General features: G+C 47.5%; 1 protein-coding gene across 5 annotated transcripts in view; it reads left to right on the top strand.

The window, feature by feature from the left end:
- The window catches only part of ABCC8 (ATP binding cassette subfamily C member 8), a 76238-nt gene that overhangs the window by 9434 nt on the left and 40686 nt on the right, over positions 1–26118 (top strand). For 4 of the 5 annotated variants that reach the window (XM_060017329.1, XM_060017327.1, XM_060017328.1 and 1 more), the window contains exons 4-8: positions 2120–2286; positions 4180–4422; positions 5312–5500; positions 21341–21475; positions 21805–21967. In XM_060017329.1, coding sequence (XP_059873312.1) covers positions 2120–2286; positions 4180–4422; positions 5312–5500; positions 21341–21475; positions 21805–21967 — 897 coding nt within the window. Of the gene's footprint in view, positions 1–2119; positions 2287–4179; positions 4423–5311; positions 5501–12943; positions 13109–16461; positions 16618–21340; positions 21476–21804; positions 21968–26118 lie in introns of all 5 variants that reach the window. The other variant, XM_060017330.1, reaches the window with a different exon arrangement.

The following is a 26118-nucleotide window of genomic DNA, read 5'->3' as shown; positions in this document are numbered from 1 at the left end:
TGTGGGGATGAGGGAGAGGAAAGGGAGGGAAGAAGCAGAGGTAATGGGAATTCAGAGTTTAAAACTCACCCAGCAGCCCCTGTGTTTTACTACTTTCTTTCGTTTCTCCTGTTCTCTCGGACATGCACTAAGCTTTTACCGAATGCTGCTGTGTCTGGCAACAGGCTGAGGGCTCAGCACTGTAGGATGGGACTGTGGAAATAACCCCTGGGCTTAGTCCTGGGTCCTCAACTAACTCCCTGTGTGACCTTGGAAAAGACACTCAGGCTCTCTGATCCTCAGTTTCCCCATCTGAACAGGAATAGTAAGTCCCTGCCTAAGGCATAACGTTCTTATAAAGATCGAATCAAACCATATCTGTTACGTGTTAGAGGCAAGACCAATCTGAGACATATTTTAAAGTCTTGGCCTCAGGAGGAACCCTCACGAAGGTCTAAAGAGGTTCTGGTGCCTGGGATAGAGTCTGTTGGGAGAGTATAGGTGTGGATGCAGGGGAATGTCCCCCAGCTAGGGGATTCCTTGTGACCTGGAGACCTGGCCCAGCTGAGGGACATCATCCCAGTCTTGAGGGCTGGGACCAGAAGCGGATGCTCCTGCCCTCTATCCTAATGCTCTCACTCAGGTGGCATTTGTCCCTCCCCAGTTCAATGTCTCAACCTAGTTCCCAGCCCAGAGCCAGGCTGGGACAGACCCCAGCTTTTGTCCCCAAGAGATGCCCTGGCATTTATGTCCTGGCCCTCCTAGGGATGAAGGCAGGGTGACAGTCTCCTTCCCTCTCTGTGATTCCTCTAGAGAGGAGCTCTAGGCATTTAGGCTGACCTTATATCATATATAAGATCATATATATCATATATTGCAGAGCATATGACTCTAGGGGGTAATTGGGGAAGGACTGCCTATGCTAAAGCACCCCCTAAAGGGGGACTTAGTTACTGCTGTCTTTTGTTGTCACCAGCTGACTGTGGTTTACTGGTGGATTTGGATGGGGGTGGTGGGAATTTACAGGATAGAATCCACAGATGGCTCCTGGTATTTATGGTCCAAGGTCTGAAATCTGGAGATAACAAATATCTTAACAGCTGATATCCAAAGAGCACCCACTGTGTGCCAGGCTCACTGTGCTAAATGTTCTCCATGCATTGCTCATGACGACTTTTGAGGTAGTACTATTATTATTCCCATTTATGGATGAAGAAACTGAAGCCTAGATGGGTTAAATGACTTACCCAAGGTCACATAGCTATTAAGTCAGAGGATCTGTGCCCAGGGGTATCTGGCTGCAGGCCCAGCTCTAACCACTATACACACTGCCTCTCAGGACTGTGACTCATTTTTTTGTATCTCCCACTCCCCAGGCTCCCTGAGGAGCATCATCATGCTGTAGTAGACTCTGGACTTGGGGGCCAGGGACCTAGGCCCTCACTCTCTGCCTGTCACTAACTTGCAGTGAGCTTGGGCATGTCACCTCCTCTCTCTGGGCCTCAGGTTCCTCATCTGTTAAATGAAAAGGCTAGATTGAAGGACCTTTAAGATCTTCCCAGCTTGGGGATTCCGCAAGGAAGCCATTGTAGGGTGGAGCCTACGTGCACAGGCTCTGGCACTAGGCTAGTCCGCTTAATGGCTGTGTGACCTTAGATCAGTTACCAAACCTTTCTGAGCCTCGATTCCCTGGTCTGTTAAACTGAGCATGACGCCAGGACTTCCTTCACAAGGCTAATATAAAAAATAAATGAGATAAATATGTTTAAAGTGCTTATTTGGTATGGTGCCTATAACTTAGTTAAATTCAAGAAATAATTCCACTATTTTTCTTCTTATTTATTGTAAAGGGAAATTTGGCTGACCACCTTGACTTATAAGATGATGATTATTTTTGAACATGCCTATCATGAACGTTTTAATGTATGCACAGTCGTCTCAAAATTACATGCTCATATATTCACACACACAGACACCCCCTTACTCAGAAATGTGCATACTCACACCCATAACACTTGCCTGTCCGCACACACACCTCTTCCCTGACACACTTATTTTCTGTCCTCTTCCACACAGTTGCACACACACACGTGAATATGTGCACACACATCCTCCGTGCTCTCTTGTCTCCCCTCGGCAGCCCTGCTAGTCTACTGGACCTTGGCCTTCATCACCAAGACTATCAAGTTTGTCAAGTTCTACGACCACGCCATCGGCTTCTCGCAGCTGCGCTTCTGCCTCACGGGGCTGCTGGTGATCCTCTACGGGATGCTGCTCCTCGTGGAGGTCAACGTCATCAGGGTGAGGGTAAGCAGGCCGCTCCTGGGCTGCCACCCACCTGAGGACACACCTGGGCCAGGGCGGGGCTTCTGACCCGTGTCCTGCGCCTGGGTGTGGGTCCCCACCCTCTTCTTAGCCAAACCCTAGAAGGAGTCAGCTTCTTTTACCTGCTCCCAAAAGGTGAGTTGAGGCCAGTGGGAAAAGTTTCAGGAGGAACATTCCATCTGGCCCAGCTGCCCTCTACCCCAGGCTCCCAGGGGGAGAGGAAGTGACAGCTGAGGCTGTAGGAGTCTGGGTTTAATCCCATAGAGAGGAAATAAAAGCTTCAGGTACTGGCTTCTCTGAGTTTGTTTGATTTTTTTTTCTTTTTGAGGTCAGGGAGGCTTATTTTAATGTATTCATATAGTTACACATGAATGAGTAAATGTGGTAAATGTGGCTGCATACATGTCTTTTTTTTAATCATTTTTGCTTGCCCCCTTTCCCTCTCTGAGCGTCATACCCTCCCCTCCCCCAACCTTTCTCTTCCCAGGTAACCCAGATTAACAGCCTAGTATGTGTCCTTCCATTTTTTGCTTTTATTAATATAATACCTTTTATTATACCTCTTTTAAATACCTCTTTGCTTTTATTAATATAATTAATATAATGTGTTAAGAATTTCTTCTTAACACATATAAGTATTGTTTTTTCTTTCAATATTAGTTTTATAAAAATGGGATCATATTATACATAGTTTTTCATAGCTTGCTTTTCTCATCTAACAGATATCCCTTGTGACTCCCTCCAAGTCTGATATGGTTAATTTAGCTTCCTTAATGGCTGCGTAATATTCCATCGTGTGGATGAGCCATGATTTATTCAGCCATTACCCTATTGACAGGCATTCACTTTGTTGCCAACTTTTTTTTTTTTTTTTTTTTTTTTTTTTTGCGGTACGCGGGCCTCTCACTGTTGTGGCCTCTCCCGTTGCGGAGCACAGGCTCCGGACGTGCAGGCTCAGCGGCCATGGCTCACGGGCCCAGCCGCTCCGCGGCATGTGAGATCTTCCCAGACCGGGGCACGAACCCGTGTCCCCTGCATCGGCAGGCGTACTCTCAACTACTGTGCCACCAGGGAAGCCCCTGTTGCCAACTTTTTACCTTCATAAATAATGGCATATTCAACATTCCTATATCTTTATGTATTGCTGCTTTTATTTCTATGGGAGAGAATCCAAGGAGTGGAGTTACTGGCTCAAAGGGTCTGTGTATTTTAAATGTTAATTGATGCTGCAGATTACCTTCCGGAAATGCTGTAACCTACCAGCAGTGAATCAGAAAGCGCTTTCCCTTTCTCCAACCAGCAAGGGGGGCTATAGCCATTTCTAATTTGCGCCAGTCTGATGAGCATAAAGTGCTCCTTTGATCTGCATTCTCTGACTCCTCTGCTTTAGTTGGTGATTTGCAGGCTATGGAGGCTTCTATATTCCCTACGTCCACTGACCCTCACATCATCCCCTTTTTAGATGAGGATACACTTTAGATGAGATGTGTCCAAAGATGCCTTGCTAGTAAGTGGAGGAGGCAGGATTCAAACCCAGGTCTGCATGACTCCACATTCTGCAAACCCTACATGAAACACAATGGCATCTTCAGAATTGTAGGAGAAGATGGTATATGGGAGATTCCTGCTCCTCCCCAACCCAACCCACCCCAGGGGATTCAGAGTGGCCCTCGATGAAGGGTTATGAGTCAGGAGGCCCTGGCACTGGTAGCCAAGAGGAGTTGGGGGGATCCTCTTCCTGGGAATAGGCAAATGATGGCCCCATCTATTAGAGGTCAAGGGTAGGATGTCACAACCCCAGATCTTTGCCGAGGCAGAATGGAGGGTGGTGAGAAGGTGCACTTACCCATCCTCAGTGACCCGTGTGCCCCACAGAGATACATCTTCTTCAAGATGCCGAGGGAAGTGAAGCCCCCAGAGGACCTGCAGGACCTGGGGGTGCGCTTCCTGCAGCCCTTCGTGAACCTGCTGTCCAAAGGCACCTACTGGTGGATGAACGCCTTCATCAAGACTGCCCACAAGAAGCCCATTGATCTCCGAGCCATTGGGAAGCTGCCCATTGCCATGAGGGCCCTCACCAACTACCAGCGGCTCTGCGAGGCCTTTGATGCCCAGGAGGTCAGTGGGGGCATGGCCCCACCATCCATTCCCTGCCCTCTGGTTTAGAGTCACAGATGGGGACATCAGAAAGTATCAGGTCAAACCCTTGATGGGACAGTGGGGAAACTGAGTTCCAGTGAGAGGAAGAGGCTTGCCCTAAGTCACACAGTGAACCAGGGACAAGTCCAAGACCAAAGACTCATAGGACAGCCACAGCTGGAATGGCTCTCACAGTTTAGCTCGTCTGGTCTAACACTTTCATTGTCCATGTGGGGAAACTGAGGCCCTGAAGGGAGGTACTGATTTCCCATGCCCTGTGCTCTTCCTTTTGGAGCCCAGTGACTGTAAAGGTGGGAATTTTCATCCATTTGGAGAGCAGGGGCATTAGTAGCCTGATCCTTACAATAACTCTATGATTTGAGCTAGGCAGGCATCTTTCCAAATCACTGATGAGGAAACTGAGGCCCTGAGAAAGGCTGTGACCTCCCCAGAGCTGGCCCATGGCTGGTAGGTAGTAGAGCCGGTTGCCTGACTCCCAGTCCAGTGCTCCTTCGCTGCTTCTGCCCTAGCATCAAGGGGAGACACTGAGGCAGACACAGCGGCACTGGACTGGCATATTTACTCCCTCATTACAGTGCTGTGCTCGCCACATAGTCCCTGACCAGCTCTGTGACCTTGAGCCATCATCTGGCCTCAGTTTCCCCACCTGGACCATGTTGGGTCCCCATATGGACCCACACAACCACACACTTGGTGGTTCCATAATTTCTTCCTGGAGTTCACCTTTTTGCAGCAGATGCCACTGGGTTTCCCCAGGCAGCAGGAGCCAGGAGCATCCTGGGAGGCTGGGCCCTGCTGTGAACGGGCCCTCAGCCACTCTGACCTGGCCATGGGTCTCTTTGGACAGCGGAAGGACATGCAAAGCACACAGGGTGCCCGGGCCATCTGGCAGGCCCTCTGCCATGCCTTCGGGAGGCGCCTGGTCCTCAGCAGCACTTTCCGCATCTTGGCTGACCTGCTGGGCTTCGCTGGACCACTGTGCATCTTTGGAATCGTGGACCACCTTGGGAAGGAGAATCGCGTCTTCCAGCCCAAGGTAGGCCACCGAGGGGTAGAGCAGGCACGCTTTGCAAGGTTTTCACTCACGGGTGAGAAAGGGCAAGAGGCAGAAGTGTGTGAGCTGTGGCTGCAACGGGGCAGCTCCTTATGATGCACAGAGCCCTTAGCAATATCCCCCTCTAGGAGATGCTCTGCATCTGGTCAACAGAAATGTTAGAAGGCAAGCTTGTGCCCCTAGAGGATTTATGGCGCCTTGCTCTTTTCACCATACCATAGTCACCATAATACCTCTCTCAGTTACGTCATCATTCAGAAGGTTGCAGGAAGTGCATTTGTTTATCCAGTGTCTAGAGCTTCTATTTGTTAGCTTTTAGTTCATGTCATATTAACAGACTCGAAATAACTTTTCCGGGATCTATCTTCTTCAGTTTTGTATATGCACAGCACTCAAGGTTCTGCAGGGCCATCTTGGTGGCTGCTGTTGAGGGGGGGGGAGTGGGAAACCTCCGTGTGTAGGGCTTTTTCTCCCTCCACTACAAATTTTATTAAAAGCTGCCCCAGTTTTATTAATATGTTAGACTTGCCCATTAAAATTTCTTTTTTAAAAAGAGTTCCATGTCTTAAAAATACTTGAAGGCCATTGGACTAGATGATATCCAATGGCCTTTCCAGCTCTAAAGATGCTGCAGACTGAAATTCGTCGGACAACAGCGACAGAAAAATCTTTCTGGGGTTTAGTTTCCTTCCTTGGGGCAATAACATCCACTCTGGGGGTGAGGGTGGAGTACTTAATTCTTCCATCTGTTTCTTTGCTGCCACTTAGGTTTAGATGGTCACGAAGCGGAAAACTTTTCACCTCTAATAAAATTCAGAGTCTTATTTTCCCAGCAGAACATCATTATAACCTTTTAACCACAAATAGACAGTCCAAAAATGATCCAGGGAATTACTAATTAGGGATCTGACTACTAATTTACGACTCTCCCTTGTGTAATGTTATTCATCTCGTGGGCCCCAAAATTGCAGATACCATTTAATCCTCAGGAGGTTCATATGAATTTTTTCCAGAGGTATAATTAATCAGCTGAGTACTTTTGGCCGGGAATATGAGACACTCCAAGTCTGTTTGTCTGATTTACTCAGCAAATGATTTTTTTTTTTTTCGGTACACGGGCCTCTCACTGCTGTGGCCTCTCCCGTTGCGGAGCACAGACTCCGGACGCGCAGGCTCAGCGGCCATGGCTCATGGGCCCAGCTGCTCTGCGGCATGTGGGATCTTCCCGGACCGGGGCACGAACCCATGTCCCCTGCATCGGCAGGCAGACCCCCAACCACTGCACCACCAGGGAAGCCCAGCAAATGATTATTGAACCCTACCATGTGCCAGACCTGGGTTAGGCTGTCAGAGTATAGAGGCAATGGTTACGATGAGGAGATTAACAATAGTAACAACCATTTATTGACTGCTTAATACATGCCTGGCTGTGTGCAGAAGTTATCCATTTGCTATCTCATTTAATCCCTAAAACAGCCCTTTAGGGTAAGTTTTTTTGGTAACAGTTTTATTGAGATATAATTCACATAACCATACAACTTATAAGGTAGGTCTTTTAATTCCCATTCTACAGATGAGGACCTTGAGGCTCAAAGAGGTTAAGTAACTTTCCCTAGGGTCTCTCAGCTAGTTAGTGACAGAGTCAGGATTTGAAACCAAGTCTCTTTCACTCCATAGTCTGGGCATTTACAATCATGATGCTAAATTGATTATTATTATCAAGCCATCACCGCTGGCTCCAAGGATTGTGAAACCCAATGGAGGAGAGAGAAATCTAAATAAAATATTTTTATACCATGTGTTAAATACTACTACTCGGAAGTAGATACAAGGAACTAAGGGAAGAAGGAGTGACTAACTCAGCCAGTGATCATGACAGCTTCGTAGAGGAGAGGGTATTTGAATGGGACCTTGACAGATGCATAGGAGTTGGCTAGGCTAAGATGGGTAGATTTCTTGTTCAATCAAGAATGTGAGGACTATTAACTTTGAAATAAATTTTATGAAAATTTTACTGTACTTCACAATTTTTATGCTTTTAGAAAATGCTTAAATAATGTATCAATTTCTTAAAAAAGAAACTTGAGAAAGCCTAAAAAAAAAAAAAACTTTGAAGACTTTTTGCTTATTTAGACTTCAGTGGCTTTTGAGCCGCTGAACTTTATTTGCCCTCAAAAGAGGGGGAAAGAGACTGCTTCTCTTGTCCGCAGGAGTGTCACCTTCAGGTTCAGTCTGACCTTAGGTGACCCCTAAATACTCCATATTGATAAAACTGCAGCAGCATGGAGCCAATTGTTAATATTAGGGGGAAGTGACACCAGCCAGAGCCCTTATCAGCTTGTCCACATCGTCTTCTCCTTCCTATGTTTCCCAAAACTCTTATGCCAGTCTCCTAAGAACTCTGACGGCGGATGTGTCAAAGAGATGGTGAGAACAACACTTAGAATATTAATTCATCTGAATGTTAGCTTTGCCTTCTCTTTTCTCTTTGTTTATACACAAACCCTGGGATTTGCTGCCCTCTCATTGGAACGCTCTTGTCTCAGTTACTTGTTGGCACACAAATCACCGAGACAGATGGCACTGCCTCAGTGGCAGCAGGCCTTATCAAATTTAATATTTGTTCCCTGCAGCCCAAATACAATCAGCAAATTACAGACATAGAAACGAGAGTTGAAAGTAAATATAGTCTCCAGCGTCAGCAACAAAGAGTCCTCAATCGTGTGGTTGCTTGGGATATGGCTTAATTCTCATTTGGGCTTCTGGGCCCAGAAAGTGGGGGAAAGGGGTCATTTATTAAAGTTACTTCGGGGCTTCCTTGGTGGCGCAGTGGTTGAGAGTCCACCTGCCTATACAGGGGACACGGGTTCGTGCCCCAGTCCGGGAAGATCCCACATGCCGCGGAGCAGCTGGGCCCGTGAGCCATGGCCGCTGAGCCTGTGCATCTGGAGCCTGTGCTCCGCAACGGGGGAGGCCACAACAGTGAGAGGCCCACGTACTGCAAAAAAGAAAAAAAAAAAAAAAGTTACTTGGTTCACCCCACTGCCTCCCGGCAGGCAGCTCTAACCCAGAGAGACAGGTGCTATTCTGGTCTTTTTGAACAAAGAAGGAAGCTCTCTAGCTACACGTCACAATGTTTAATAGCCCTCTCAGTGAGAAAGCCCTTCTTTCTGCTCAGCCTGAATCCATCCTGCTGCAGTCAGCACAGCCAGGCACCCATTGTTTACTTTATTATCAGTGGCTGCCCTGTCCTCTCTTCCCTTGCCAGGATACTCACAGTTGGCAAGAATCATACCGCCCTTGGCATCTTCAAGGACAAGCATTTCTTATCTCTTCTTTTATTGTTGGAAGTGTCATATAGCTTGCTAGATCTTTGACACTCCTGTCCCCCTGCCACTCCCCAAGGAAAGCTGGGACCCAGGCTGTGCACAGCCCACAATAGATCTCTTTCCAGCCCCCTCTCTCACCCAACCCCCTCCAGCAATCTGTCACCTGCCATGAATGCCTCCGATCTGTCAGGCGGGCAAGGATTTATAAAGAACTGCTGGCATCTGAAACCTGCCAGCACTGCTCTAGGCTGTGAGCTGAGTAGAGAAAAAAAGAATAGTCTGGGTTTGATCTCAGGGCCAAAGCTTCGAATGGCCTCTAAACCTCAGTGGGAGTCATGTGTAGGTTAGTGAGTGTGTGTTGTTTCTGAATGAGTTCTCCTGAGACCTGCTTATGAGTGTATGCGTATGTTCCTTCTGTTTGTCCCTGTGTCTCTTGGTATGTCTCTTTCTGTGTATATCTGTGTCCCCATTTGGACGCCTATATTTGTGGCTATCACTGTGGGTACTTTGAGAACTTATATCCATTTCTATGATTTTGTGATGTCAGCGTGTGGGTTGGTCTCTTTACAACAATGCCCATGAGCTGCTCTGGTCTGGTGTGCATCACTAACCCCTCTCAGCTGCCAAGATGCATCTCCAATGTCACCTCCTCCAGGAAGCCTTCCTCTGGTTGAATTAGATGCTCCTCTTCTGTGCTCCCATAATATCCTATGCTTGCACCATCAAAGCACCCCTTTTCTTTTTCCTCAACTTGACCCTGAGTCTCCTAAGACAGGACCTGTGTTGTCTGACCTCTATGTGCCCAGCTCCGTGCCTGACACCCAGGAGGCACAGGAGAAATTATTCTTCAATGAATAATGCAGATGTTACTGTTACTGCTTACCCTTACTAAAAAAATTTTTTACCTACATTGTTACATTGGATTCTCATAACAACTCTCTGAAGTAGAAACCCTTAATGGCCTCATTTTACAGGTAAGGAAACTGAAGCTCAGAGAGGTTGAGGAACTTACTAAGGACACAGTAGCTAACCTAATGAGTCAGAATTCAAACTCAGATATGGCTAACCTCAAAGTCTAAGCTCTAAACCACAATGTCAAATGGTTGTGGATGGATGGCTGGGTGCCTTGGTCTGTGAGTGGTCAAAGACAGTTCTCAGTGTTTTTACCCAGGGCCTCCCAGAACTGGGACCTACAAGCAATTCACTTTATGGCCCTTGCCAAAATTGGAAGCAAGATCCCAAGTGTCCCCCTCCCCTTTAAGCTCCAGAGAACAAGGGAAAGGAGGCTTTCCAGTCATACCTCTGGCCAGGCAGGGGCGATGGGAATCAGACCTGTAGAGTCCTGGGTGCTAGGCCTACCTCTGCAACAAACTCCCTCTGCGCTCTTCAGCAGTCACTTACATTCTGCAGGCCTCTGTTGGCTCGACTGTCAAATGGGGAAATGTATAGCTTCTATAAAGAGTAGATGGGGGATGAAGATCATATGCATTGATTAATTTAAAATATATTTATTGAGCACTACTGGGGAAACCCCTGGAAACAAACACAATTTCCTCCCTGAGAGCTTGTGAAAATGTGAGACAAGGACATCTGATCTTCCAAAGCATTTACCATCCGCCAAATGTCAAGTTGTAAGTCCTTGGCCTTTTCTCTCCAGTCTTCAAGGTGCTGGGCAATGCCGGTGCTCTCACAGCCATTTGAAGCTTCCCAGGGCCTGCCTTCCTTGGGCAGCATCCTAGCCCTCTTTGGCTAGTCTAGAACCCACTTCTTCATCAAAATGTAGCCATTCTGGCCTCTATCTCTTTTATGCTGTCTCTTTGAAGAGAGATCAAATAATGACCCAATCAATGACTTATACCTGCAAGCAGATTGTCATTTGAACAGGTCACAAAATTCTTGATCCAAATAAATATTATTTCTGACCCTAGGGTGTGTGTGTTGTTAGGGGAAGGGGTCAAGGCTTTGCCTTTAGATCTGAAAAATGAGAATTTGTGAAAAATGTACAAATACGGATGAGTGCATTTAATAAATAGCGCCTATAGCCTAACCAATGAGACCGGTTGATTTTTCTAGCCCTCATTCCCCAGCGTATGTGCTTTCTGATCATTGTGACACAGTGAATGAGCGCCATTCCATGCTGCTCGAGAGCTTTCGTGGTAACTGGGGTTCTTGGTGGCATAGCGTTCCCATGAGTCTCCTAATATACTTACCCATTCCCTGTGGTTAGATATTTACATGGATTTTTGCACTCTCCCCCTGCTATAATCCAGAGATAGTACATCTTTGCACATACAGCTCTTTCCTTATGTTAAATTATTTCCTTTGAGATAAACCCCCATGATGTGCTTTGTGGCTTTATGGACTCTATTCTCCAGAGCTGGGTCTCTACAGAGGCTGGTAAAACAGAAGAATTCCAAGGCATGTTACACAGGACCAGGTTTTTCCCAAGCCCGGATGACTACATTTTTGACCCAGAACCATGCAGGTGGGCATCTTTCAGTCCCCCACAAGTCACAAGCTTGTAGCTGACAGTAGGAGACTCAAGGTCAAAAGACTGGATGAGACTTAAGTAGTGGATCTACAGTAGTGATTTTGGCATCATACAGGTTCATGTTCACGTGTTGTTTTCCTTTATCAGCATGTGACCTTGGGCCAGCCACTTAACCATGCTGAAACTCCATTTCCTCATGTGTAAAATTGGGCTAATAATGGTACTCTTCTCATTACGTGTTGTGAGCATTGCACCTGGTAAATATTGTATCCTGCCCCTTGCTTCCCTGTAAGGTCAGGTTCTTAAGCCATGTGGCCTAGTTTTAAGGTCCATTTTGCTGCTTCCAGCCATCCCCACCCTCTCACTTCTCCCTTCTCCCTTTTCCTGTTGTACTTTGACAAATGAGACAGAGTCAGGGGCTTCAGGCCTCAGTAGGACCCCCTTCTAAGAGACCTCACTTCTCCCTATATCTGCTTCCTGCTGTCCCCAAAAGGGAGAGACCCCATGCCACAGAGGAAGGGCCATACAGTTGTAACCAGGACCGGCTCCATGGAGCTGTGAGAGCTGGTTAAAGGGGCCTGTTGAACCAAGAGACAAGATCTTCTCTACCATCAGAAAGGCCTGTATCCAGGATGTAGGAATTTCTGACTCTAGGAACAGGAAGGACTCCGCTTAGAATCCTGACCCTTTCAGCCTGCTCTGGTGTGGACATGCCATCAGGCTCCTTCTCAGCACTTTGTTCCCACCACTCTTTATCCCGCAGCAGCAGTTCCCACACCCTTCCAAATCACTTGCAAAGTTCAGGGCAGAGTCTCCGGAAGGGGAGAGCTATGTCTTCATGGAAACACTGATGTGGCTCTGCTGGGGAGCGATGGACTTAATCAAGATCAAAGTTTTCCCAGGAGCTGTTGATGATGAATTTAGAAACACATGCTGTTGTTCCCTGGTATCTTTAGCAATGAAGTCAAAGTGTTTGGGTTTTTTTTCCCCCACTACTTATCATCTGAGATCTTGCTGGAGGTGCAGGAAGCCTTATATTTAAAAGGAGGTCCCAGGAGCCCACAAGGCTGGGGCGCTTGGGTCTGAAATAGTCAATTATAGGCAATGAGTTCCCATCTCTTGCCTGGGAGCACTACTGCCATGTTTTCTGCTGGTCTTTCTTCCCAGAAGTTTCTATAGTGCACGCTGTTGGTGAATGTGGGACAAGGCCTCAGCTGATTCGGTTTTTGTAGCAGAGAACACACGTCGTGGGATCTGTTCTAGCAGTTCTAGTTTCGGCTGCTCTGTGATTTGCTCTATTTATTCTTGTCCTGTTCAGAGTGAGCTCCCCTGGCCTGGTGGCCAAAAAGCTGAGAGTCATATTTATGGGCATGAGGTTAGAACTGGGCCACATTCTGTTCACCTAAGTTTATTGATGGAGAGAGTATAGGCAACCCTCCCTATAGTTAGGAGAATGCTAGTCTGATTTTTCACTCATAAACAGTTGCCCAAGGCTTGCAAGCATGGAGGGTCCTATAATAATGGCCTCTATGGCCCAGTAACAGGTACCAATGGCAGTCATTTTGCTGGCCACGACTGCCACCTCTGAATTTCTCTTTCCAACAGACACAATTTCTCGGGGTTTACTTTGTCTCATCCCAAGAGTTCCTTGCTAATGCCTACGTCTTAGCCGTGCTTCTGTTCCTTGCCCTCCTACTGCAAAGGACATTTCTGCAAGCATCCTACTATGTCGCCATTGAAACTGGAATTAACTTGAGAGGAGCAATACAGGTACTTGAATGATTATTCTTTTCACTTCACAATAAGAACTGCATTATTTGTCCTCACGGACACTCAAGAATGATTCTGCTGTGAATTTATTTTCTTGTTACCCTTTAACAGTGTTTTGAAACAATAACCATTGCCAAGGCAGTGTGACATAGTGGAGAGTGCCTTGGGCTGGTCTTGGGAAATGTAGTAGTTCTAGCCCTAGTTCTGCCTTGGACTAGATCTGAGATGTCAACTGCTCAGCCTTGAATGGGACAGACATCACTAATCAGTCACAGCACTTTTTCCTGCTGAGTGCAAGTGCAGCCTAAGAATCCTTCTATAAACATTGTTCCAGGGCTCTGTTACCAGACAGTCTTCTTTGGTTACAAAGAAGCATGTCTGACATACCAAGACTAGATAGACTGTAAGATCTATTTGAACTCTTAAATCTTGGGTCGTGATGAGAGAGACGTACCCGGCCTGGTAAGTCCCTGGGTCTAGGTTCTTGTTCCTGTCTGCTGTGGTTTCCTTCTCAGAGTCGGTTGAAAGGATGGTCAAGGTCAGGAAGGATTCAGGGCCCCATTAGGCAAGGTGGTGATGAGCCCCAGTGTTTTTTGTTTTTTGTTTTTTGTGGTACACGGGCCTCTCACTGTTGTGGCCTCTCCCATTGTGGAGCACAGGCTCCAGATGCACAGGCTCAGCGGCCATGGCTCACAGGCCCAGCTGCTCCACGGCATGTGGGATCTTCCCGGACCGGGGCACGAACCCGTGTCCCCTGCATCGGCAGGCGGACTCTCAACCACTGTGCCACCAGGGAAGCCCCAAGCCCCAGTGTTTTCATTAGAATTTTGGTTCCACTGTTGGCATGGAGAGACCCAGTGTGATAGTGGTTTAAATAGGATAAAAGTTTGTTTTGCACATTTAGTCAGGGCTGATGCGGCAGCTATACAATCATCAGAGACCTTGGCTCCTTCTGTAATGTTGCTTTGCCAGCCTTCTTACATGACTTTGTCTCATGGTTTAATGTGACTACTGAAATTGCCACTATCGTGTCTACATTTAAACCAACAAGAAGAAAGATGGGACAATAGGAAGGCCTAATGTCTTTTCAAATCATGATGCGGAAGTTGCACAGATCCTCCCCCATCCCACTGGGGAGAAATTGGCCACGTGGCTATATCTAGAGAGGCTAGAAGGTGTGGTCTTTATTCTTTTTCTTTTCTTTCTTTTTTTGTTTTTTTGGCCACACCACACGGCACATGGGATCTTAGTTTCCCAACCAGGGATCAAACCTATGCCCCCTGCAGTGGAAGTGTGGAGTCCTAACCACTGGGCCATCAGGGAAGTCCCTGGTCTTTATTCTTGACAGCCATATATGCCCTGCTAGAAATTCTTCTTACAGAAAGAAGAGAATGGATAGTGGGGGACAGCTGGCAGATTCTGCCATACCCAGCAATTCCCATGAAGTCAGTAGAACACTAGGAAATTGTGACTAAATCCCAAAGCCAGCTCATTCTTCAGAAATGTTTCTCAGAATCATGAACATTGATTGGTCCTCTGGGAGCCAGGATCAGAGGCATTGCAGAAAAGGAACTGAGAAGAGAAGGGTAGAGCCTGGGCTGGAGACTGTGTCTGGGTCCAAACTCTGGTTATCTTGGTATAGTCCATGTGAGTGGCGCCCCCTGGAGTTGTATAGTGCACAGCTTGGGAAGCTGTCCATCTCCAGTGGTTTTTCATTTCCTCATGAATGTCATCAAGTGAGAAAGGTAGAAAGATCCCAGGAAAATCTAAGACCCTCTAAGACTCATAGGGGTTCAGATCTAGGAGAACCAAGCTATTGCTAGTTCAGCAAACCTCTCTAAAATCCCAAACTCTGTCCAGACCCCTCCAGTGACAGGCAGGCATGTATCACCACAAACAGCAGCCAATTTCATAGTCAAGCAGTTTTGTAATTAAATCTACTTTCTATTTCTGTCATAAATCACACACTAGCCCAATATTTTCCAATTATACTAAAAAAGCCAAATATGGTTTTTTAATGTATTAGCATGTAATCATTTTTATTAAACTGTCTGAATCTTTTGCACGAATTCATTATGTCCCCGAAAGAAAATGCTGGCATTAATTATGGGAGCAAATTAGAGAAAAACTTCTTCCTTTCCGAGATTTACAGAAATCTATAGATAAGGGTTTATGTCTTCATGAGTTTGAGAACAACGACAGTTCTTGCATGAAAAGTTATGAAGCAAGATTCCTGTATTATATATAATTTTTGACATATACCAGGTTTCGGTCATGTAATTCTCTATATCCTGGTCTTAATAATGCTTTATTTGATAGTTTACTGTATGTTCCTACTTCACTGAAACTAGATTTATTATTATTCTTTAAAGACTGATTGCACATAACTTAGGATGAGCATAGATCTGTCAAAAAATGTCATTGCCATTATATTAAACCTTACCCATGGTATATATAAACTCGTAAAAGACACAACAGGTTCATGCTTTAAGCAGACCTGACCCATGAAAAAGCCTGGGTTTACACAAAAGATGAATTAAGGACTGGGAATCCACCTTGCAACAGAATGCACAGTAGAATTTCATTCAAGAGCAGGCATCCCTAAAGGGAATGCATTTTTCCTTGTTTAAGGGCATGGAGCCTGACAATTGCCATCTTTCTGGGAGGCACAGTCACCGTGCACATAGAGCTTTTAGGTTCGGAGTTCACAGGGAGCCATTGCCATGGCTGCTCCCCATCTACCCTGGGGAAGTAGAACAAGGTCCTTGGGGTGGCCAGACTCCAGAAGGTGCTGGGGCTGATCGACACAAGCATTTGTCTCACATAAGACCTTCCCAGGCTGAATCCTTGTTTTATTTAAAGGCTCAATTAAGACAGGACTTGGCCCCAGAGCATACCCCCTTTCCCGGGTGAAGAAGCCGCATTAAAACAGATGGCTGCCACCCTTCGTCATTTTTATGGCTCTAAAGTTGTGTTCTCCACGGACCTCCGGTAAATCAAGAATACAACTGGACGTGAAAATCTGCTTTTAAGATTTAAAAGCTAATTAAGTCCTGTCTCCAAGGGAAAGGCCTTGCTTGCTGGGGAAGTAGCTTGCCATGCTAGCAGATTCCTCACGCGAATGCTGCCTCTCTGACTTGCTTGAACTATAGTCAATGCCCTTTACCTCTCTGAGCCTTAGTTACTCCATTTGTAAAACTGGAACAATCATGCAGTGCCCTTTACAGAGCTGCTCTGGGGCTCCATGGGGGAATGTCTGAGAAGCCCCTGGCACTTTAGAGACACATGGCATCTGGGGTGGTGATTAGGATGTTGACGATGACAAATGTGAAACACTCTGCTCTCATTTCCAGACCAAAATTTACAATAAAATTATGCACCTGTCCACCTCCAACCTATCCATGGGGGAAATGACTGCCGGGCAGATCTGTAACCTGGTAGCCATCGACACCAACCAGCTCATGTGGTTTTTCTTCTTGTGCCCAAACCTCTGGGCTATGCCAGTACAGGTAAGGGATGTGTGCTTTGTTGGGGATTGGGGGACACAAAACCAGAATCCGCTGGTACATGCCCAGTGGCCAGAAGCTCACCATCTTCCATTCCTTGTTTGCCTGCACCTTCTATCCCCTTGGGGTCTCCATGGAGTGTATGCCTGGGTGTCTATACTGTCTTATACTCTGCAAGTGGTCTAGCCATCCCTCTTGATGATCAGAGAAGGCAGTGTCACTAAGACTTTTAAAATGTAGCCAACCTTAAAAAATATGTATAGAATAATCATGTGTGGAACACTTTCACAGACATTAGAAGTTACGTTATAGCAGAGTACTTAATTACGTTGAAAAGTGTTCACGATGTTTTTTTTTTTTTACGATGTATTTTTAAGCAAAAAGAGTAAGTTAAAAATAGTATTCACAGTGTGCTTCCTGCTAAATTGGAATATACACATGTATATATTTGTACAGATTCACACAGGAAAAAAAAGAACTGAAAGTCCTTGTGGTGGGATTACAAGCGATTTTTATTTTGTTTATGCGTTTCTAAATTCTCCAATAAACCCGTGTTAATTTTGGAAATCTAAAACATGGCATTTCCTAAAGCCAGGCAACTTTTGGGACTGGCTCTGGAGGAAGCACATTCTCCCCCAACAGTAGAATGAGAATCCCCGGCACGGTTTACCTGACTCCTGGCCTCATCTGCTCCATCTCCCATCTGGAGCTCTTCCGCCACAGAGTCTGTGATTCCTGCCGTGTGCCTGAAGATGCATCTTCACTCTGGTGCTCAGGCCAGAAACTGAAATCCAAGATCCACTCCCAGAGGGCCTGCAGGCTTCACAGGGGATGCCTGGTATAGCAGAAAGTGTCTGGACTTGGGTGAGGCAGGCTGATTCAAGTCCTTAACCTATCTGAGCCTCGGTTTCCTCATCTGGGAAAAGAGGATGATTCCTACCCTCTGGAGGTGTTCTGATGATTCAATTAGATAATGTAAGCAAAGCACCAAGCACAGTGCCTGGCATAGGGTGGTCACTAAGTAAACATCACAGCCCTCTAACTTGCTCACTTTGATGTAAGAACTTTACCAATCCAGAATCCATTGCTTCTTGGGATGTAGATTCCATAAACCTTAATCTAAAGTGATGTATATTGGTCTTCCTTACCTGTAAAGTTTATATGTAAGAGACACTAAAGAAAAACAGAAGGAGAGGCTTGCATAGGGAGGCAGCTAGACAAGATTGGATGTAGGGCAGGAAATCTGATGGTCCTTTTTACGGGAACAGCCATATACACCATTCCCTGTTACCACTGACCAACACCCAGATCCCTGTGCCCCCCTCCACTCTGCCAAGATGGATCAGTGACTACAGAAACTATAGAAGGGCCTGGAGGGCTCATCTAATAGTCACAGCCTTTCATCGTTTCTCTTGTGTTTCCTTGAACAACCCGTTTTGGAAGATTTTGTCCACCAGACCTGCTGCATTGTTATGGTTACTATTATTTTACTTTTCAAATTTTATTTATTTATTTTTATTTTTATTTTTTTGGCTGCATTGCGTCTTCATTGCTGCGCGTGGGCTTTCTCTAGTTGCGGTGAGCAGGGGCTACTCTTCGTTGCGGTGTGCTGGGCTTCTCATTGCGGTGGCTTCTCTTGTTGCAGAGCACGGGCTCTAGGCGCACGGGCTTCAGTAGTTGCGGTGCATGGGCTTCAGTAGTTGCGGCGCACGGGCTTCAGTAGTTGCGGCACACGGGCTCAGTAGCTGTGGCTCGCGGGCTCTAGAGCGCAGGCTCAGTAGTTGTGGCGCACGGGCTTAGTTGCTCCGTGACATGTGGGATCTTCCCGGACCAGGGCTCGAACCCATGTCCCCTGCATTGGCAGGCGGATTCTTAACCACTGCGCCACCAGGGAAGTCCCTGGTTACTATCATTAATAGTGTTTGTTGCACATGTACCATTGCTAACAAAACTAATAGCTGATAGCCCCTGCCCTGTGCCTGGCCTGCCCAGCCTGTCTCACTTGTGTAATTAACTCTCACAACACCGGGGTTGGGGGTGGGGTGGGGGGGATGGGGGGGGAGATTAGGTAAGAATTTTTACCTCCACAAAGTACTTACATTTCCTTATTTATCATGAAGTGTCATTTGATTTTCTGTTTTAATTCCTCAAAGACTGTACCTTTGCCCTTATAGCTTTGACCAGCCTCAAGACACAGTGTTACCACCGGAATTGATACAATTCCTTCGACCAGGTCAGGATTCCATGTGGAGCCTGGTTGGCCACAGGGCACATGAGGCTTTTGATGGTATTGAAATTAGCTCAGGAGCCCCTGTTCCTTTGTCCCCAGGGGCTCACCCTGATTTGTAATCTTTTTTATTCACATATACTTTTTTAAATAACAGTTTTATTGAGATATGATTCACCCATTTAAAGTGTACAATTCACTTTTGCATGTTTACAGAGTTGTGCAACATCATCACAATTTTAGAACACTTTCATCACCCCAAAAAGAAACCGACATCCCCTGGCAGTCACTCCTCATCCCTGCCCCCAGCTCTAAGCAACCACTGATCTACATCTACTTCTGAAAACCTAATGAAACTTTCTTCTCAGAAAAACAAATGTGCATTCACACATCTTGCCTACAATTTAAGGGGCTTTGCGGGCCCCCTGAAGCTTATTGACAGCCATGTCAAAGATCTTGGCCAGAGTGGGGACCTCTGTGCTTCCTCATGCCATGGGCATCAGAGGCCCAGAGAGGGCAGGGACCTTACCCTGGGCCACACAGTGAGCTGGTAGGAGCACCATACCCAGGTATCGCCTTTCTGTGGTTCCCTAGTGACAGAGATCCCATGAGGCTTGTTTGTTTGTTTTTAAGAAGGAGGGTCAGGGACTTCTCTGGTGGCCCAGTAGTTAAGAATTTGCCTTCCACTGCAGGGGGTACTGGTTCGATCCCTGCGATCCCTGGTGGGGGGAGCTAAGATCCCATAGGCTTGGCAGCCAAAAAACCAAAACATAAACAACAGAAGCAATATTGTAACAAATTCAGTAAAGACTTTAAAAATGGTCCACATCAAAAAAGGATCTTTAAAAAAAGGTCAGCCACCTTGTCTCCAGCTAAGTGTCAGGCACTATTCTAGGTTCTTATCATATATATGTTCATTTAATCTTCACAACAGTCCTGCTAAGGCGGCAATTAAAATTACCATTTTAAAAATGAAGGTGCTGAGATGCAAGATTGCACTGCCAGTAAATGCTGGGACTGCATTCAAACTCGGCTGCAGACTCCTGGGACTGTGATCTCCCCACCACTACATGAGATTGCTTTCCTAGCCTGAGACTAGGAGATAAAATAGTCCTTTTATTCCCCACACTTGCTTTGCACACTCAGAATCCCTGATTTCTGGTATGTTCTCTCACAGGGTCCATTCAGACCCCTGCAGAAGGGCAGAGGGGGCAGAAGGGTCTGGGGAGCGTGACAAAGGGTGGCTGAAGTGTGAGGAGGAGCCTGGTGGCAGTAGAAGTCGTCACATCCCCAGCTCTTGCCCCAGCAGCTGCCAGCCTTGGAGGTGGTGGGCGTGCAGACACCGACCCCCCAGCCGGGGCCCTGGCGGTGACTCTGGCAGTGGTCTGAGAGCTTCCCTGGTATCCTGCTCTACCCAAGTTGCTAAACAACACCCCGACTGCCTCCAAATGAGGACAGCTAATGGAAAGAGTGGAGGCCAGGGATAGTTTTCCAGAGGGATGATGGGAGTGGGGGCCAGCAAGAGTAGGAAGGTTTTTCATCTCCTAATGTGCTCCTCTGCCCATCCATGCCAGCATTTAACATCAGTTAAACACTGGGAGGCAGGTGGTAAAGGGATCACTTACCCGCCCCCTAGGAACCTGCTAATACAGGAGGCATTCTCTAACTAATAGACACAACAGAGCCACCCACCCGCTCTTTGGCCCTTGAGATGGTGCAGGAGCCTAGTGCCAATTTGGTGTAGGGCTCGGGGAGTGCAGGGCCAACCCATACACACTTTTGTTTTCTTTTAAGGAAGCAGCACATCTGTTCCTCTAGAATAAGTCCTGAATTTAGAAGCGTCTGCCTTTGAAGGCGACCTGAGAAGTTGTCATCGTGATGCTTTGGGGGCTGGCAAGAGTAATTTATACTTCTCATAAATATTCAGAAGTCAGCTGTCATTTACATAGAGCTAGAAACAGAATGAATTCTCTTTTTAGAGGATGCCTACCAGATTCACTGAAAATTAAAGACACCAGGAGCATAAGGATGAAAAGTAAACTCTTAGACCCTGGACTGGTTTTGTCTGGCATGGATACAGCTATTTTGCTCCTTTGCTTACGTATCACTTTTTTCCAATGAGAGTGAACCATCAGCCTTGAAAACCAGCCAATAGAACAAAAGGTGCTGTCACTCACTGTGCAGACTCACCTCTTAGACCTCCATCTGCAAAAGTAGACATGGAGAGAGTTAATGCCTCAGCCAGCCTTGCAGATAAATACAGTTAGTTACCAGCCCAGAAATTCTCTGCTTGTGTGAGAGCCCATCATGTGAGTCCCTCCTTCTGAAATTGCTTTGTAACACCTCCTCCTCTTTCCCACAAGAAACTTTTGAAAGCTGGACACAAAGGCATGTCCCACTTTAGGGCACTGGGTTACCGGGTGGGGAGGGGGGTGCCAATACCCCCTGGCAGGGAAGCCCCCAGATCAAAGGGAATTCATTCCCATGACCCTCCCTCAGATCATCGTGGGTGTGATTCTCCTTTACTACATCCTTGGAATCAGTGCCTTAATTGGAGCAGCTGTCATCATTCTGCTGGCTCCAGTGCAGTATTTTGTGGCCACCAAGCTCTCCCAGGCCCAGCGGAGCACACTGGTAAGTATCTGTAGGTGTGCATGCGCCCCCTTTTCCCATCCTTCCCCCATACCGCTCCCTCTCCCCTTACATTAGTGGGTCTCCTCACTCTTCCCCCAGATGTCACCAAACAGTGCCCCCCACACACATCCACACTATGATTGACCTTAAGCAGGTCACTTCAGCTGTCCAGGCCTCGGTTTCTTTGTGAAATGGGATTAATGGAGCATCCCCAAGGAGACGGAGGCTGGGCGGAGGCTGGAAAATGGTGAGGGCGTTGACCCACCTCCTTCCTCTTGGGTGGGATGGGGGCAAAAGAAACCCTTCTCTGACTCAGTGACTCCTGGCAGGAGTATTCCAACGAGAGGCTGAAACAGACCAACGAGATGCTGCGTGGCATCAAACTGCTCAAGCTGTACGCCTGGGAGAACATCTTCCGCACGCGGGTGGAGATGACCCGCAGGAAGGAGATGACCAGCCTCAGGGCCTTCGCCGTCTACACCTCCATCTCCAGTGAGTCCCCCGCAACCAGCCAGCCCTGTGTGCAGCTACTTACATGCCAGGATAGGGTGCCAGGGCTGGGGGAGGAGGTAGGGGTGGCAGAAGTGGGAGACTTTGGGGATCATCCCGTCCAGGAGAGCCTCAAACTGTCTCTTGTAGCAGAGCTGCCAGAAATCAATGTTCTTCAGCCATTTATCAAGCAAACGTATTGAGAGCCTGCTACGTGCAGGGCCCTGGGCTGGCCCTCAAGGTACAGTGATGAGAGAGATAGATGTGGTCTTTGATGTCTTATTAAGCTGATATGTTATTGAGAGGCAGCAATAAATGAATAAATAACAGCAGTTTTGAATTCTCCCGAGTGTGAGGACTTCTTTTCAATAAGTCAGACTGAGCTGCCAGGGCCTTAAGGAAGCTTTCATCTACCTGGGGCCATGAGAGGTAGAAAATTTCTCTTTAAAGAACAAAAGCTCAAGCTTGAGGTACTCACAGGTGTAGGGACTGAATTTACATTAACCAAGTGGTTTGGGAACCCCAAGCCCCGAAAATAGAGAAAAAAAGACCAAAACTGGTAAAACTCCTATGGTCCCAGAAGACACGCATATTAAAACCATTTTCCAGAGAACATAGGACTCCAGTGGCAAATACTCATGTTAAACAATGAGCTGATAATAAAGAAACAAAAATCCTCCAGAAAAGATGTACCACCAGAGTGAGAGTCAGCAAATAGGAGAATTCGTTCCTCAATACCTCGAGATGATAGAATAGTCTGAAAGAGATAATAAAATAAGTGCTTTAAGGGAACTCCCTGGCAGTCCAGGGGTTAGGACTCTGTGCTTTCGCTGCTGAGCACCAGGGTTTGGTCCCTGGTCAGGGAACTAAGATCCCACAAGCTGCACGGCATGGCCAAAAAACAAAACAAAATAAAACCAACAAAATAAGTGTGTTAAAATAATTGAAGGAAGGCACAAGGCAAACCAGCAAAAAGAAAGCCAAAAGAACTTCTAAAAATTAAAAATTTAGTTATTGAAATTAATTCAGCTGGCCCCCTGGTCAGAGTGGGCATATAGAGGTCAGGTGATGGATGGAGTCCTGGCCCAAGTTTATCTCACAGTTGGTCTAGTGGTTCCATGGATCCACCCCTTTGTGGTTACTGCCCAAGTGCATAATTGGGATGTAGATATTTAGCAGCTAGAAAACCTCATTCTGATTCCCTGATCTGTCCAGTTTAAGAGCCATTTTGGTAGGAAGGGCCAAGAGGAAGCCCCCAGAGAGAAAAAAATAAAAAAGAAACAAAAAACAGCTCAGTGTACAGGTTAAATGAATTAACATAACTGAAGAGAGAATTTGTGAATAAAAAGATAGATCTGTGGAAATTACACAGAATGTGGCAAGGAGAGATAAATGGAAAATGTTTTTGTAAGTTGGGAGAGCCATTTTACAGATGGGAAATTGAGGCCCAGAGGGGGGCATCTTCCTGAGGTCACTTCTGAGGTTAATGGCTTGGCTCAGACTAGATCCTCTGGAATCTCTTAGACTCCCAGCCTCATGCTGTTTTCCACCCAGAGCCAGGAACCCAAGTGGGGTGAAGAAAACTGAGGGCACAATGGGCACCATTTTCAGGCTATTGTCTCTGAATAGAGGAGAAACATCCCAGCATGGGCTCTGACAGGAGTGGGAAATAGGGAAGGAAATTAAGAGAGGTAGACACTACGACTACCACCCCCCTCCGGCTGAAGTTGGTTCTCTTGGTGTGGCAGGAAGAGACACACCTGTGGGCATGGCAGTGCTGGGCAGCAGTGGAGGGTGCACCAGATGTGTCTCCCAGAGAGGTGCATGGAGAATGAGGTGGTCCCTCAGGTCACCTGTGGGTTCCTGGCAGTCACGTTGCCTAGCGAGGGGGTCTGGTGGGCTCAAGTGGCCAGCGTCCAACCTGAAGGTTCTCACAAGGTGGGGCTTGCACTGAGCACTTCCTTGTGTCCGGTCAGACCATGGCGTCCTGGTCCAGGCACCAGTGGCCAGGCCACCCACCATCATGGCACCAGCCATGACACCCTTCTGCAGAAAATCCTGCTAAGAGCTGATTTTCTCAGAATGGAGCGATGAGCATGGCAGTCTTCCTAGATTCTTCACCAAGACACTCCAGGTTCCTCAGCCGTGACCTTGTGGGCTCCAAGCACCCCTGGGCTGAGCACTTGATAGGACAGGAGAAATTAGGCAGGAGACTCTGGGGAGCTCAGAGAAACCAGTGTCCACACCCTAGGCCCTCTTCAGCCTCTCTGTCAGCTCTGCTTACCCCTGAGCCTGGTCGTGGTAACAGTAACCCCACACTGTGTACAGACCGGTGAGTTACAGACACCTAGCTTCCAGACACCCCATCAGGGGGAACAACTGCTGCGGTGGGGGAGGTCTTCCCCCTCCCGGCAATAACGTGGCAGGGTGGAGTAGGGCGGGCTCACTGTTGCTACGACGGGAGAGAGGGAAGGGAAGCCGTAAGGAAATTGGGAGCACTGGGTCCCCAAGATTCCTGACAGCAAAGTAGGGACAGCCTCTGATCATACAGGTGGGGGCAGGTGGCAGCTACTCTGGTTCTAAGAGATGTATGCTTATTTCCTGCAATCCAAACTTCAACCTGCTGGGACATGTTTCCTATGGAAACAACATCATAAGACGCCTAGGTTCCCAGGCTAGCCTACTAAGCCTGTCTAGTAGGTGCTTTTTGTCCTGTGGGGCCCCCAGAAGACTAGCCATGGCTTTGTGAAGGGTCTGGAGCCAGGAGGACCTGGGGCAAGGAGGCTCCACGTCGTCAAGAGCTGAGATGACAATGGCTCTGGAGCTAAACAGGGGTCTCCCCAGGGCCCCTCACCTGTCCAGTACTTGGTGACCTAGAGAGATAAACAGAGCAGCCCAGGCTGGTCCTTGGAAGAGGGCAGAGAGGAGGAAGGGGACGAGCCATCCGGGAGAGAGAGCTTTGAAAGCCAAGTGCTGTTTGCTCTGTGTTTGCCCTTGCTGGAATGGGTTTCTTTGTGTTGGTCGGCAGTGGGTTGGGGAGAGACAGGGAGTTAGGGTGAGGGCACCGCCAGGCTGCAGTTATATGCTTTGAGTGTGTTTTCATTTACTTCCTCCTGGACTTCCTGCCTTCTGCTCCCTGTCACCCAGAATTAGGACACAGGTCATTAAGCTTGAGGTAATGGGGCATCTTTGATTCTCGCCTCTGGCACCAGCCATGGGGTCCTGTGGCCACAAAGGAGCCCTGGAGTCACGTGTCCTGATGGGGCCCATCCTGGTGTTGCCTGCTGGGCTTTCAGTCTGGTCATTGTACACCAGGCAGACTGTCAGGCAGACAAGGTTACCTCTGACACTCTGTCTGATGGTCTCACAGTGGCATCACTGAGAGCTCCTGTTTGTGGAGCCTTGAGCTGGTGCATGGCAGGACAGAGCAAGGGGGTGAAAAGGAAATGATACAGTTTCTCTGCCATCAAAATCCAGAATCAGCATTTCCTCTCGAAGAAAAACAGATGTGAGTTACTCAGAGGGCGTTAAGTGAGCCCTGCCCTGAGCTAACCACTGGGAGGGACGCAAGAGACCAAAAGATGTGCTCCTGTTCTCAAGGAGTTTATACTCTGCTAAGAAGTCAGAGCTAACATCCGTGAAACAGTGTGGCAGGGAGCTCTCGACCACGGGGACCTGCTCCACGCTGCTGCCCAGCAAGCCTGACTTCGTTTAACCCTCCGAACAACTTTGTGAGGTTTGTAGCACTATTGTCCTATTTTACAGCATGGAAGACTGAGGCTCAGGGAGGTGAAAGGACTCTCTGAGGTCCTTAGCCAATAAATGGCAGAGAACAGAGAAGAAGAAAGCCGGCACGGCCTCAGAGTTCACACAGAGCTTCGTGCAAGAGGCGGCGTGGCTGCACCTGCCACAGGCAGGGTTTCAATGAGCAGAAGACAAAGTGGGGAAAAGCTGCGAGCGAGTGCTGTGCTCACTCCCCTTAGAAACCAATGCAACCCTTATTTCCTTGCAGAACCCGCATAGCTCTAGGTGTCCAGTCCAGCCATAAATTTGAGGAAAGCTTTGCAGGGGTGACACAGGGGTCCCAGGCCCTAACTGTCAACCAGTTGACATGCTGCCAGTTCATTCTGTCCTTTGTGCAGCACCCATTCCTC

The sequence above is a fragment of the Delphinus delphis genome, chromosome 8 (assembly GCF_949987515.2).
Source record: "Delphinus delphis chromosome 8, mDelDel1.2, whole genome shotgun sequence".
Classification (NCBI taxonomy): Eukaryota; Metazoa; Chordata; class Mammalia; order Artiodactyla; family Delphinidae; genus Delphinus; species Delphinus delphis.
This window is presented reverse-complemented; position numbering and strand designations above follow the sequence as displayed.